Genomic DNA, 16,289 nt, shown 5'->3' with positions numbered 1-16,289 from the left:
AAGTTTCCTTTAAGAAATTTTTCCTGAGGGTCCTTCGTTGATTCTTCCGGGTTTTCTTCTGGAATTTATCCCAGTATTTGTTAGAAATTCCTTCCGAGATTATTTTAATAATTGTTTTTAGGATTCGTCTAACGATTCCTTTTGGAACTTCTTCAGGGATTTCACCTGGGATGCCTTCAGGGATTCCTCCAGGATTTTTTCAGAGGTCTCTCTCTGCTTTCAGGGATTCCTTCAGAATATGCCTTTTTAGTTTCTCTGAAGGATTAGATTATGATTCTTTTGGAGGTATTTCTGCCGGAGTGTCTTCAGAATTCTTCCTAGGTTTTCTCCCAGAATTTCATTCTAAGATCTTTTCCTGGGACTGTCTTCGTAAATTTCTTCCAGGGTTCGTTCAAAAATTGTATGTCATACATATGCAATGCACTATTGAGGGACTTGAATCTACCGCCATCACTATAAACGGCATCGTTACACAACCTCCATTTTTTTCTAAAATTTCAAGTGCCATTCTATGGAAATTAAAAAAAATCAAATATTTCAATAGGTACTACCAAACTTTCCTGGATCTAAGAACTTCAAGTCTACGTTTGTAACAATATTCTTTTCCACAGTATAGAGAGGCTTTCTATAATCAAACATTTTCATTGATTAGTTCAACATAAGAAGACATTGTCAGAACTATCCAAAGTAGTCCTTTAAAATGTATTACTATAGTATCGCGTAGTCGCTCTTAATATTCTATGAGCTCCAATAAAGCCTAGTTTCTCGTAACAGCTCGTAACTACATCATTGCAGTAAAACTTTGTCCCCATCCACTGTAACAGTTGTACCACGCTACTTACCACATCGATTTCAATCTCCTGAATCTGAAACCGCAAGATGATGGTCCAGATGAGACCCAGAATCAACCGGGGATTGTGATCGACAATATCTTCCGCTCCGATGGACTCGAGACGGACCTGAAAGTTGAAGAAGAGAATGAAAAATTAAAACAAACATTAGACTCACATTTTACACACGATGTCTGTAAATGTCTTGAACATAAGTAAGAAATTATTTCGATTGTTCACACCACGCTCGAAGGGTAGACAGCAGATGGTTTCGGTGGTACAAAAAGAAGGCATGGTAATTGTAAATTAAGATTAGAAGAAACCGTCGTCATACCGTTAGACACTTGTACAGGAGAAGGAACGAACCCCCACGACTCAGCACCGCGCAGTATCGAAGCAAGCGGTGTATGGTATTGCCGAAATTCTCCGAAACGGTTCCACCAACCGAATGTCTATACATATAGGTAACCTGCCGCCAGCGGAAAATTATCCGGACGCAGAATAACAATGAGGGCTCGAGAAGAAAGTTTAACTGAAGTAATTAACCTATTCTGGTCTTCTCGTCCGCGACGGGGTCCGCGTTGTACAGAGGGGGGTCGTCTGCGTACACGAATACAACCAACAAACGAAAACATGAGAAATGGGCAAATAAAGGAAACATAAACAAAAACAACTCTCTGTGGATGCCGGCCGTTCCCCGTTCGTTGGCTTGGCAATGAGATGGATGCTGCGCGCGCCGCTTATTTTGCCTTATTCTTGAAAATTCAATGAACTGATTCGGTTTTGGGCATTACGGCGGACGCGATGGTGGTAGGCAACGAAAAACAATGCGGTATTCCTACAGGGCTGGTAGCGGTTATGCTATCGTTGTGATTGTTACAGTCAGAGAAAATTCCTTACGAAATTCATCAAACTACCTTATGAATCTTTGCTATAATTAATCAGTATGGATACCATAACAATACTTTATGGAAGTTGATCATGCTTGTTATGAATAATTTCATAAGATAAACTTCATGGAAGGAGCAAAAAAATCGGTAAATGATGCAGACTGGAGTCGATCTATGCACGTCGGGATCACTGAGCTCGTGTTTAATCCGCACGGCTACCAACGACGCTTGAGGATACCGTGTTGCTAAATATGCATTCAAGCCCAGCTGTGAGACGATTCTGCGTCATTGAGCGACCTTATGATTTTTTATAATAATTACGAATTATTTAAAGGCCGTTTCATAAATTCGGACTGATGAAAATCTTAAGTTTATTTGGCTGAGTGTACTTGTGACTATCCCTTAAGCAGTGTGGATCCCTGAACAATTCCGGAACTCTCAAAAATGTTAGAGATTTGAATTTATTGGAAGCATTGTTGTATCATTTTATAAGGCATCTGAAACCTCCCCAGAAGGATTGTCGAAGTTTGCCAAGGGCAAGGGCATTTTTGGGACATCTCATAAGAATTCTGGAACCATTCCTGAAGGATTTGAGATTCATCCTCGCAAGATCCTGGAACTATTCAGTAGGGCGCCATCCACAAATTACGTAACACTCTAGGGGGAGGGCGGAGTATGACCGAGCGTTACGGCTCATACATAAATTCAAGGATTTTCATACAAAAAAGCGTTACTGAGGGAGGATGAGAGAGGTTGAAAAATACCTATGTTAGCGTTACGTAATATATGGACGCTGCCTAGGATTCTGAAACCATTTCAGAAAGGTTTTGAGAACATGCTCAAAGGGTTCAAGGAACGTCAAAGAAGGTTTCTGGAACTTTCCCAGAAGAATTCCAGAAGGATAATGGAACCTTCCCAGGCATTCTGGAACAATGCCTCAACAAACTGAAACCATCCCTGAAGAATTTATAAACAATTTCTGAAGGATGCTGGAAGCATTACTGAAGGATTAAGAAGAAGCTTTAGAACCTAAGGCTAAACAAACCTAATGTATGATTTGCAACAAATCGGGACGTAATGTGAAGAAATGTGGAATATTTAAAGCACATACTGTCGTTGAACGATGGCACAAGGTTCGCGCCTTAGAATTGCTTGTTCGGACACAGACGATGCACTTGTAGAATTGCAAGTCGGTGTAATGTCGATGAGCTCGTCATCACTCTTTGCTACATTCGGTGCAGCGCCCGACCTGAGTCGTTGAAAACCATACTCACTAGCTGATGGATTCGAAGGTGCTTTTCCGGATTCAGTCTGTTTTTCTTCTCTACTGATCGAAAGAACAGGAACCATCTTAAAAGGATTATTTATTATTTATCTGTATCAACGAGATTTTTAGCCCTAGGCTAGTTCATCTCGGGACCCACGCTGTACTTCCCTTCCGAAGGAAGAACTCACATTTTGTGAGTTTGTCGGGAGTGGGATTCGATCCCAGGTCCTCGGCGTGATAGTCAAGTGTTCTAACCATCACACCAGGCCCGCTCCAGGATTCTAGAATCATGCCAGAATCTTTGGAAACCATCCCAAAAGAATCCTGGGACTAATCCAGAAGGATTCAGGAGCCACCTCAGAAAGATTGTTGTTTTCCAAAGGATACCATGAAGCATTCTGAAATCATCCCTTGAACATTCTGGAAACCTTCCAAAAGGTTATGGCACTAACGAATTCTTGAAGCTTCGCTGGTGAATTCATGAAGCTGCCTTGAAGCATTTTAGAACCATTCAATAAGAATACAGGTATATGTACCTCGATTTTAATTTCCGGAATGTTTATAAAACCGAACTTAACATAAAATCGAAGCAAGATTTTTATTATTGTATACAAAATGTACCAGCACATAAAAAAACTACATGAAAACTGAGTTTTCGATAAAAGGCTCGGAGTTGTAGGCATATTATTAATAATTCTCGCTAATAAAACGAATAAACCACTATTTCGCTAGCTTGTTACGATCGCAATCTTCTGTCTCCAAAACTACATATGGTTGATTCAAAAGACAATATTTTGAGCAATGGACATACACAAAAAAAATATTTGCACAAATGTCCCAAAAAATCCTGTGAAAATGTCTCCTAGGATTTATTTACTCTGGAATTCCTTACGAGTTGCTTCAAAAATTATCCTTTACGAATTGCTTCAGAAATTCTTTCCTTTAGATTTTTTTTCTAAAAGTTTTTAAAAGTTTCATAAAGTTTTTTTTTATTTATTCATTCGGAAGTTTTTTTCAGAGATTTATTTAGAAATTCCTCCTATTCTACAAATTACGCAAATATTTTTTTCAAAGCATCTTGCATGATTTACCTCTTAAATTCCTCCATTTTTTTCCCAACATTTATTCATGAATGTGAACAAAAATTCCTCGAGGGATTCTTTCAAAAATTTGTTCAGAGATTCCTTCAGAATTTTCTTTACAATTTATTTAGAAATTTCTGCAGAGATTCCGTTAATAAAACTTTCAGCGATGCCTTCAGAAACTAATCCAGAGTTTTTCAAAATATATTTCAAGTTTCTTCAAAAAAATGTACTGGCGTTACTTTGGAAATTCTTAATAGAATTTTAACCAGAAATTCCCACAACAACTACCAATTTCTCCAGAAATTCTACTAGGGATTCTTAAGAAGTTTCACAATGAGATATGTAAGAAAGTTGTGTATGAGCTTCTGCAGAAATTCCTCCAGGGATTCCTTTAGAAAATCCATCAGAGATTTACCCTATTTTTTGGGACTTTTCTAGATTTTTCTTCGAAAAAACGTTAGGAAAGTCCTTTAAGCATTCTCTCGAACGATCTACCAAGTATTTATTCCAAAATTTTCTCCTGGGTTTGCTTTACAAATTGCTCCAGGGATTTTTATTTGAAAATCGGAATTTCTGTCAGAAAATCTTCTTGGCATTGTTTCAGAAATTCCACAAGTGACTCTTTAAAGAAACATGTGCGAGATCTATTTTCTGCAGGGATTCCTAAAGAAACTGCCCTAGGGTTGCTTCACAATTTTGAGGTATTATTTAAGGGCTAATAATTTCTTCAAAAATATCTCCAGAATTTAATCCAGAGATCTCTTCACAAATTTTTCCAAGGATTACTTTGAATAATTTTCCACAGATTATTATTAAAAAACTCTGGGATTTCATGGATCCTTGCAGAAAGCCATCCCAGGATTAATTTAAAAAGTCGTTCACGAGTTCCTGAAAAAATCTCCCAGGGATTCTTATAGAAATTCGTTCAGGGACTCCTGTGGAAACTCCTTGTAGATTTACTTTAAAAAAAATCCAGGAAATCCCAAAGAAATTCAGTAGAAAATTCTTCCATAAAATGTTCTTTAGACTATAGACTGTCTTTCAAAAATTCCGCCAAGAGCTCCTTTATAAAGTCTTGCACGGATAACTTAAAAACATGTTGCATGGTTTCCTCTAGAAAATACTTCAAGAATTCCTTTCAAAAAAACTTGCATAGATCGTTCCAGCCATTCATCTACGAATTTCTTCAGATTTTTTTTTCATAGAAATTCCTCCAGGATTCAGGATTGCTTGAGAAATACCACAAGAAATTATTAAGGAAATTCCCAAGATTTCTTTACAGTCTTTTAGATATTCCTTCAAGACATTTCTCTTCCAGAAATTGCTCCAAGGATTTATTTTAAAAAAAAGTGTTAAAAAATCCTCCAAGGATTTCTTCAAATTTTTTCTACAAATTCTTTCAGAGATTCTTATGCAAAGGCTGGAAGATATACTTGCAGATATTCACACAGAGATTTCATCAGAAATTCCGCCGGGTATTCCTCTATGTATTTTCTCAGAAATTCCTCCAGGACATCCTTCAATCGTACTTATAGGAAATTCTCTCTAGATTCCTCCAGGAATTCATTAAAAGAATTTGTTTATTAGGGAATTTCTCCAGGATTGTTTTTTTTTTCAAAAATATCTCAAGAGGTTTTGTTAGGTATTCCACCAGGGGTTTAAAGATGTTTATTCAGTGTTCATTCTGGAATTTCTTCAGAAAATGGCAGTTTGTATGCATCTTCCAAAATGTTGCCATTGCAAGGGATCTGTATAACATATCGCCAGAGAAACACCCCATATACTCCGCTCATCGTGACCATCGACAAAGTGAGAGATATTTATGTCCCGGCAAACGTCGTACTGCCATTTTGGTTGCGGTTGTTTGACAGCTGTGGGATCATCGCTCATATTCATTTCAGTTGTGTGAAGAATTAGCATTAAGTTAAAATTCACAAATAAAAAAAAAAAAAAAAAAAGTTGATTTTAGTAACTTTTTCTATTTATGATACATTCACCATGAATACGAATCGACCCGAGCAAAAGCCATGCTGATCGGTTCACCCGTTCGTGAGCTTTGATGCCTTCAAACTACATACATATACAGGGTGTTAGGTTCATGAGTGCAAACTTTTTAAAGGGTGAAACATGGTGAAAAAATGTTCTACGCATATGGTCAAATCTCAACCGTTACGTAGTTATTGAACTTTCCATGTTTTTGACTATTATTGCCTTAACTGGCTATAACTTGAAAATGGTCAAACTTACCGCAGTTTTTTGACCCTTATTCGAACGATTATTTAATTTTCTATCAAATGGCATCTTTGAATTGATTGGTTTAGTTAAATAACCAAGTTTTCTAGAGCAAATAGCTCAAAAGTAGTGTGTTTCAATTTGTTTTTGTCAATTATCTTTGAAAAATGCGTAATAAATTAAAATTATTTCTTGGAAAAGTAGTGGCCCCTGTTTCACTCAACAATTCGTTCTTTGACATCAAACTTCTAGCTCTTATAGTTTTCTTGCAATTTTGATTTAAACATCGCATTTCAGGTCATAAATTTGCAACTGTCAAGGTAAGAACTGCAAAAACACTGTGCCGCCCATTTAAATCGAAATTACAAGAAAATGATAAGAGCTAGAAGTTTGATGTCAAAGAACGAATTGTAGAGTGAAACAGAGACCACAACTTTACCAAAAAAAAAAGAATTTTTATTTATTACGTATTTGTCAAAGATAATTGACAAAAACAAATTGAACCACACTACTTTTGAGCTATTTCAGCTTTATAGATCATGCCGTTCCTCAGATATATGTTTGAGAAGCATCTGAATCCGACTCCTGATAATCGAGTCCGACCTGTATAAGAATTCGGGAACAATCCCAGAATCTTTTAAATCCATCCCACAAGGATCCAGGAACCAAAAAATAAATCTAAAACCTTCCAGAAAGATTCAAAATTCAGAATTTGTTTATCGATACTTCCACAGCACCCTAGTTATGCTTTCATAATATCAGTGTGATTCAGATAAAATGTCAGTTTAACTTTCCTAGAGCATCACGTTGGGAACAACACGCTGATGTAGTGTGCGGTTTGGGTCATCCAAACGCACAAGGGGAGTCGTTATGTAGTAGAATTAGCAACCAAATACTATTGCTTGCTATAATCGCTTCTGAAGTGCAACATAATCTAATCGAGATCTCGATTACAATCCCAGCGAAATATCACCGAAACCCTTGCGAAGCGCCACCTGAAATTTACGTAGACGGAAATAGATACCAAAGACCGGACAGAAAGGTATTCATGAACTTCGAAACAAGAATTTTTAGCGACTTGATCAATCATTTTGATCATCTCACAAAAATTGACTCGCTACCAGCCCTGTATCTGACCAAGAATGGATGAATGAAAGGGGAAATGATCACACGCGAAGGGGCGATGTGCATGCTTTCTCGTTTTAGATGCAATACGTTCGGGCTTTCGTTCTGACTTCCAGAATTTATGTAGGTAGGATGTTAGTTGACCCGCACTTGAGCAGTTTCAATTCTCGTTCAGAGAACTTTTGTTTATCTTAATTGTTTGTTGTTTTCTGCGTTATGGTCTGCTTTCGGTTCGGTGGCTGCTGGCGAGGTGCATTTCTATGGAAAATGTATTTTCCCAAGGTTTTTTTAGTTCCGATGGAGTTCATTGAAGGGTTTGGGATAGAAGAAATTCTGTGTATTTCTCACGGTTGTAAAAATTCTAAATACATATTGATAAGTACATGTAGAAGGAAACGTGCTTGTAAACGTAAGTAACTCTGAATTATCAAACGGACGACGTTCATTTGATATAGTTTCAATTGATTTTTTTCATTTAGAACACCAAGTTGAAAAGTTTGATGTTATATCAACCATTTTCAACTCATTGACACGTTATGGAATGCAATACAAAACATTTTCGAAAAGGGGCGTGATAAAATCGGAACAATACTATAGTTCACGTCACATACATTCGTCTGCGGCGTCACAAAAGTACATTAAATGTTACTGACAAAATTTGTTACTGATTTCCGCAATCGCTCGATTTCGGCACAATCCAATCGATAATGTATGCTATGCATTCGATCCAACCAACCAACCGCAAAACTCTCCCTTTTCCTAACCGGCTCGGCTCGACTTGGCTTGGAAAGTCGAAAGCGAAGACAGTTCCGGCACGGCACAGCGGCATAAAGGGGCTTCATCTGCTGCTTGCTACTCAGCTCATCTAACCATCATCCGGACTAAAGTCTCATGGAGATCGGATTTTCGATTCCGACTGAGCGGTCACACTTTTCCTTTCCGCATTCAATCGACCGAAGCGACGACGCTCATTTAATCCGGCTTGCGATCCGACTGCGCGATCATCTTTCTAGCCACGCTCGAATTGACGACGACGATGACGGTTTAGGACGTTTTGGTTGGGCCTTTTAAGTTGGAAGAAAGCCATCGATATGAATTAATTTATACAGGGGCGTTGACTGCACCGTTCGTCGTCATCGTTCATTACCTAGATAGGTATATGCTGTATTGTGCTTTCTGGAAAATATCCAATTAAAACAATCATTTCCAAAGGCTGTCAATTATGACAGAAATTTAGTAGCAGCGAAGCGTGCGATCTTGGTGGACACTACCTTGTATCACTATGAGATGATGAGATTCTTCCACGGAATTTCGAAGAGAATGTGTTTTTTTTTGTGATTGTTGACCGTGCCATTACTGATGTTTTACCAAATACTTCTTCTTCTTCTTCTTTATGGCTCTACATCCCCACTGGGACTTGGCCTGCCTCGCTCCAACTTATAGTGCTCTTCCACAGTTGTTAATTGAAGGGCTTTCATTGACTGCCATTGCATGAATTTGTATATTGTGAGACAAGGACAATGATACACTATGCCCAGGGAGTCGAGAAAATTTTCCCGACTGGAACGGGAATCAAACCTGCCGTCTCCGGATTGGCGATTCATAGCCTTAACTACTAGGCTAACTGGAGACCCGCTTTATCAAATACATATGAGGTGAATTCAAACGTATTTTTAAGACAACCCACAAATATTCTATGAAACAAACGTAAACTGTTATGAAACTATGAAATCTGTTTTTGAAATTGAAAAAAAAAAACATGTTTTCTTCAAGCAAAGCGTTTGAAATATATAATATTAATACTTTTACTTTTAAATTTGTAATGTTTCATCTAGATAATCTAAATGAATGAATTAATGAAATGAATGTACATTTGAGATTATTTCAAAAATAAATATGTTTGTTTTAAGCATTTTACTGGTTTAATGAATAAACATCAGCTTTTTTTGATGATATTTGTGATCATGAACACGGAAGCTGCTCAATTTTCTTCCACCTTGTCTCCATCGAAAGATCAATGAAACAAGAAAGCATTGCTTTCATCATTGCCAATTACTTGCAATCTATCTACATAAAGCTAAGCTTCTCGACCATTTATCAATTCGTGTGCCCAGTAAGTGTGTAGAATCTAGCACTGCACATCAGTCCCAAACGCACTCACTCAATCACGTTGGACGCCACATCGTGTAGCGTCGTCGTCGTCCTCATCTACAGCAATATCAGTGGGGCACTAACTAAACACAGCCTCGGGTGACGACGACGAAGACTACAGCGTGATGCTTGTAAACATTATTTCAAAACAACACTTAATTATCTTTATTGATTGAAACGAAGCATGTTGGCAGACGACTACGACGACGACGAGTTCGATGATCAATCAATGTGTTACACCTTCTTCTGTTAATTGATTGCGTGAAGAAGGAAGTTGGTACCAAGCGGGAAATATTATGTGGGCCAAGGTGGAGAAACACTACAGGGTTTCCAACATTCTCACTCAATCTTATCTTTTGAAATGTTCCTTGAAACAAATCGAGATACTCTACCATTCCAATGTTTAAATTTTGTACATAAGTTTTGATACTCGGAAAGAAATTGCGTTATTTCAACGATATTGTTTCAAATCTTAACTTTTTTTCAGATATTCTAGGTCATATCTGCCTCGTGATCCAGAATATATACAAGTACTAATGTTCATACCATATTCCATAGTATATGATCAGGTTGAACCTTTATGACATTTAAGAGCAGGGATGAGAAATCTTCCATGTAAAAATATTCATTGAAGGCATGATTTATCAATAACTAACCATCATTTTGGTATGCGTGATTCTCACGGACCGAAAGTGGTGGAAATTGAAAAATGTCATGACATTCTATCAATGAAATTTCGTGTCATTTCCCATCCCTGCTCTAGACATTCATTGAGATAATTCCAATGTAGAACTGAATTTGATAAATGAAGGGCCCAGATGCAAAGGGATGTAAGTGACCATCTTGTCAATTTTGAGCTGAGCATGTCAAAAAGTTCTTCAGAATTCAAGCTTTTAGTAACTTTTTTTCTGATTATTTTACGATAATTAGAAAAATTACAATAAATCGGCGAAGATTACATTAATTTTGAAACTCCATACATTTTGTATGGGATGAAAATTTGGTGAAAAAGTTTAAGCCTCATTTAAGTGGGTTTTTGTCACTTACACCCCTTTACTTCTAAGACCGTCAAATACTTGTTCTAGATCTTCGTAGAACTTACTGGAGTATGAACCTTAAGATCGAGAGGCGTAAACAGTGATCATCTATTGGCTTTGTTTAGCAATGTTGAGAAAATTCCATCTTCTGAATCAGCATGCCAAACTGGGCCGCATTCCAAATTTTCATGAATATTGGTGCTAAGGAACCTATTGAAAAATCAATTGAAAATCAATAGGAGTCGCCCCTCGTTGGGTTTTGTATTGGGTGGAGCTGTCAAGCAATTGTCCAGCTGTAGAGTTTAAGGAGATTTCAGGGGGATGCAGATGCTTAACAGGGAACGTTTTCAGCGAGATGTCAGAGGGGTTTCAAGGCGTTCAAGGACGTATCAGAGAGAGTTCCCGGGGCATAACAGGGCTTTATATGCTTTCAGGTCAACTTCTAGGGGATTTTAGTGGGTTTTGGGGTTTAGAAGAAATTTAAAGGGTTTCACAGGCTCTCGGGTGAGCTTCAAAGAGGTTTCAGGGAGTTTTAGAGGCATTCAAAGGAGGAGACTTTACAGGCTCTCAGACGAACTTCAAGCGATTTTCAGGTATAATTCAGAGACGTTACAAGGAGTTTCAGGATGTTTAAAAAGGCTGAACAGGCGAACTTCAAGGGATTTTCTGAAAGATTTCAGAGACGTTTTAGGGCATCTTGGGGGTTTCATACACAGAAAAAAATTCTGAATACTACACGTGACGTAAATATTGGAACGTTTAATTTTCTATTTCATTTCATTCGATTTTACATCAAACAATTTCTTGTAAGCAAACTTGTAAGCAAGCTCCATACTGTAGACAACCTGTAATTTTACAATCCGATGTAGAATTGTGTTGAAAGCGATGGAGGTCATTTTGTTACAGCGAACTCGATGTAACAATTTTTAACTGTGTAGGAATTCTCTGGAGATTTAGGAGGCTTTCCAGGCTTTCAGGTGTATCTCAGGCGATTTCAAGGGGGGTTTCGAAGGCGTTTCAAGGGGTTTCTGGACGACCTTAAGGCATTTCAGACAGGTTATGTTTGTAGATTCGATTACTTACGCAAAGGTGGTTTTGCAATGGACGTTAAACTCACTAAGTGACAGCGCAGAATTGCATGAGGCTGTGTATCGATTTGAAAACAAATTTTGAGTGTGGCAGCATCCATTTATTACGTAACGCTAAAATCAACTATTTTTGAATCCCCATCCCTCCGTAACGCCTTTTTGTATGGAAATCCTAAAATTTTGTATGAGTCGTTACGCTCGACCGTACTCCCCCTCACCCTAGAGCGTTACGTAATTTGTGGGCGGCGACTGTTGGGATTGAAGCGGTTTTAGAATCTTTCTTTATTTTGGAGATATTTTGGAGATCAGCGCACGCCATTATTGGAAGGAACAGCTGTAGCATAATCCTGAAGCGTAGAGCAGAAACTTGAGCAGCAAACATACTTGTGTAATGTCCGGATCGTAAGTTCAAACCCCTATAACTACTAAAACATGAAAAAAGTACCAGCTAATATCAGCTGGAGAGTGCAAGATCCAAGAAATGAGAACGGTTAGAGAGCGACGCAAATCTATTTTTGTTTTGTAAACTCGAATAGGCGTTACGCTCTGTGACATTTCGATACGACGTTTCTGAAGGTGCTGCACTCAGACAGCCAGTTATTTTGAAAAAAAAATCGAATGAAATTCTGAACGTTTATCAACAATATATTGATACCTAATGCGACATTATAAAATGTAATATTTTCTCATGACGAATAAAGTTATACCGGTTTGACATTTTCACCCATTCAGAGAAAAGTAAGTCAAATTTACAATACCTCATGGGGAGCGGACCTGGTGTGATGGTTAGAACACTTGACTATCACGCCGAGGACCTGGGATCGAATCCCACTCCCGACAGACTCACAAAATGTGAGTTCTTCCTTCGGAAGGGAAGTAAAGCGTGGGTCCCGAGATGAACTAGCCTAGGGTTAAAAATCTCGTTAATAAAGATAAAAAAAAAAAAAAAAAAAAAAAAAAAAAAAAAAAAAAAAAAAAAAAAAAAAAAAAAAATACCTCACAAAAGTTACTAAATGTGTGCTTCATTTAATCCAAATAGGCTCTAATATATCTAATTGGAGATACCTTGAGAAGAGAAGTAAAATTTCTTTGGAAATGAAAATTAAAATTTAATGGCATTGATATAAAAAAATACGTTTTGCTTAAAAAGTACATATGTTTCAATAACTTGTAAAGCACTAATAAATTGTTGATAAAAGTTTAAAATTTCATTCAATTCGGTTGACTAGTTTCTGAAATATTACAGTTCAAAAATAAGCTGTCTGAAAAACAGTGTTTTACAAAAACGGTTCTAGCTTCGCGAAAGATTAACCAATTGCGCTCAAATTTGTACCAATGATGTACATATAATAGGTTGACAAACAGTCAAAATTTGAGAATTTTTGATGCACTCTATGGAAAGTTACAGCATGTTGAACTTTTTTGTGAGAGAAAAAAAAGTTGCCTATCCCAAACATTTTGGCCACCCCCTGTACGTTTGCGCCCAAAGGCCTTTATTTAAAGAAGCTCACAAACTTCGTACTCGTGGCCGTACGGCTAGCGACGATCCGTAAGCCTTGGAGTCTGGGTTTGATATCCGCACTAGTGGAGAAAACTTTTCGTTAATTAGAATTTTCTGATTTAGAATTCCGAATGAAAACTTCAATGAAATTTCTGGCAAAACATTTGACGATGTTTTCGATGTTTTCAGTAATATTGTTGGAGGGAGCGATATTCTGAGGTCAGACACGAATGCCCCAGAGTTAAAGTCTCTGATAAACCCAAAACAAAATTTCTACGAATTATTAAATAAATACAACAGATATTTTATTGTATTTTATTTGTTTTTGAAGATCCCACATAAATATTTTATTGTTGATGAAATAACGACCGCCACTCAACGGAACTTTTAGCGTGTTATTGGTCCTCCGGGGTCTTATAAACAACCGCTTGATTTAAGCCGACGTTTCGGTTATTTATTTGTTTATCTTCAGGACATAATCAATTTGTTGTTTTTATGTCAAGTGGAGTTGAACAACATTACAATAGCTTTCACCTAGGCGCATCTGAAAATCAAAACCTATTTATATGAACCTGGGTGAAAGCTGTTGTAATGTTGTTAGTCGTATCTACAGACCTATTCAACTCCACTTGGCATAAAAATAACTATGTCCTGAGGATGCATAAATAAATGTTCGAAACGTCGGCTTGAACTTTAGTAACGGTGGTACTTGAAGAAAATAAAATTGAATTTTTTGGAACAAAAATGTAATGAATCACCTCTCGTCAAATTTTGTACTCGATGGAGCTGTCAAGCAGTTGCCGAGCTGTCAAAAGGTAATTTCAAAAAATCGCTTTGAAATTGATTTTAGGTATCAAAATAAAGTTCTAAAAATCTGAAAAAAAAATCATACTGGCTCAGAAAAAGATGCTCTTTTGTATGAAATTGAAAAATCAATATTTTTTCTTATTTTAAACCCAAATTCAGAAATATGCAGTTTATGTCTGGAAAATTTACTTACAATAATTTTGTGAAGCAATTTCTAAGGATTTAATGTTTGGGAAACGCTCGTAAAAAGATTAATAATTTCCTAAATGGGGTTTTGGCGGGATCTGCTTCTGTATGGCTCGACGTTCCCACTGGAACTAGGTCTGCCTCTCTTTAACTTAGTGTTCTTTGAGCACTTCCACAGTTATTAATTGAAGGGCTTCCTTTGCCTGCCATTGCATGAATTTGTATATTGTGAGGCAATTACCATGATACACTATGCCCAGGGAGTCGAGAATATGTTCCCAACCGGAACGGGAATCGATCCCGGCGTCACCGGATTGACAATTCATAGCCTTCACCACTAGGCTAACTTGAGTCCTCGGGATGCCATACATGGGGTAACAATTTACTTCGTCACATGCACTAATTCCCGTTATATCTGACCGAAAATAGCCAATATTTACAGATATTCCAACTTACCTTTGCCAATTGCTCATCGGATGGAAGCAAAAACATGTAGACTATCAATAACCAACCCCTATATTACTGGAAATCGAATAATTACGCGGAATTTCACGTTTCAATTTCAGTTGAACTTTTTGCACATTTTGCGTACGACGAAGGCAACCGCACCAAAGCAGCAGCAAGCCAAATTGTTTTTAATCACCGTTCAATTTTCATTTCGCCACGTTCACTTGTTTTTTTATCTGTATTAACGAGATTTTTAGCCCGGCTAGTTCATCTCGCGACCCACGCTTCACTTCCCTTCCGAAGGAAGAACTCACTATTTTTTGAGTTTGTCGGGAGTGGGATTCGATCCCAGGTCCTCGGCGTGATAGTCAAATGTTCTAATCATCACATCAGGTCCGCTCCACAAAACGTTCAGTTGTTGAACCAACCTTTAATTGACACCCCACAAAAGCTCTGAAGCACTTCGAAATTGGGTTTCACTGCAGCAGAATTCCGCAAAAGCAGTTCAATTTATTGAATTGATCTCTTTTTTCCCGTCGGTAAAATGTAAACAACAAGTTGCCTTCGTCTAGGGAGGATGCAAGCAAATGTGTGCATGAATTTTCTGCATACGCAGCATCGCATTTCACAAGCACACAGAAAGATTTCCTCGTTGCACTGTGATGGCGTATTATGATCTGATGAACAAAAATATTAATTGAAACATTTTGTCGTTATTCTAAAGCTTCATCCATCTCAATTTAAAAGCTGTCTGCTCAAAAGTACTCAAAAGTACACATGTTTTGATTTGGATTGAGAAAAATTCGACCAACTTTTCGAATAAATGACTACGATCAAATAATATTTTTTGACCATTCAATGTACTACAGTGTCACGCAGAAGGTGTGCCTGGAATTGAATTCAGGATGTATCTGAAATAGACGTGGACTAGACAAAAACAGAGGCAATTATTCAATCTTAATATTTTGATTAAATTATAGTTCTTTCACAATACTTTTTTTTATATGATATGGAAGCTAAATTTTAAATAAGTAATTGATATGAAATTGGTCATAAGACAAAAGGCCGGTGCTTGGTTAGACGAGAATTAGTATAAAACTCTACACAGAAAAAAATATGTAATTAAAATTTAGCGAGAAATCATGCACATAAAGGGAATGCTAGAGTTAGTGCCCTTTTACATGAAATATAATGTAAAATTACATTATCATCGTGTAAATTTCCGCTAACCATCGCGTAAACCATCATGGACACCAACCGGTTACGCGACTATTAGCGGAAATTTACACGAATGTAACGTAATTTTACATGATATCTCATGTAAATATGCACTAACTCTAGCATTCCCTTTATGTGCATGATTTTTCGCTGAATTTTACATGAATATTTTTTTATGTGTATATATTATCTAAAAATTTAATTCTTAAATAATTGTAGTAAATTTCACATACTATTTGGATAGAAATTGTCCGAAAGTTTCACAAAAATTTGAGGCTCAGTCAATCAAAAATTAAAAAAAATGCTAGTCGTTCAAGAAGTACACCAGAAAATATTTGATAAATCCCACAGGAGGATTTCTCTATATGAAAGAACTTAGTCACGATTGCTCGACGACGATTTTCTTCAGGATGTCTTCCATAAAA

The 16,289-nt window shown here is 37.2% G+C and overlaps 1 protein-coding gene across 6 annotated transcripts in view; it reads right to left on the bottom strand.

Annotated features, from left to right (window-relative positions):
• LOC109418319 (spectrin beta chain, non-erythrocytic 5) overlaps positions 1-16,289 on the bottom strand; it is a 289,495-nt gene that overhangs the window by 43,370 nt on the left and 229,836 nt on the right. For all 6 annotated transcript variants that reach the window (XM_062860375.1, XM_029864202.2, XM_029864214.2 and 3 more), the window contains one exon: positions 843-959. In XM_062860375.1, coding sequence (XP_062716359.1) covers positions 843-959 — 117 coding nt within the window. The remainder of the gene's footprint in view (positions 1-842; positions 960-16,289) is intronic.

This window comes from Aedes albopictus, chromosome 3 (genome assembly GCF_035046485.1).
Source record: "Aedes albopictus strain Foshan chromosome 3, AalbF5, whole genome shotgun sequence".
NCBI lineage: Eukaryota > Metazoa > Arthropoda > Insecta > Diptera > Culicidae > Aedes > Aedes albopictus.
The sequence above is the reverse complement of the archived record's forward strand: the minus strand, read 5'-3'. Positions and strand labels throughout refer to the sequence as shown.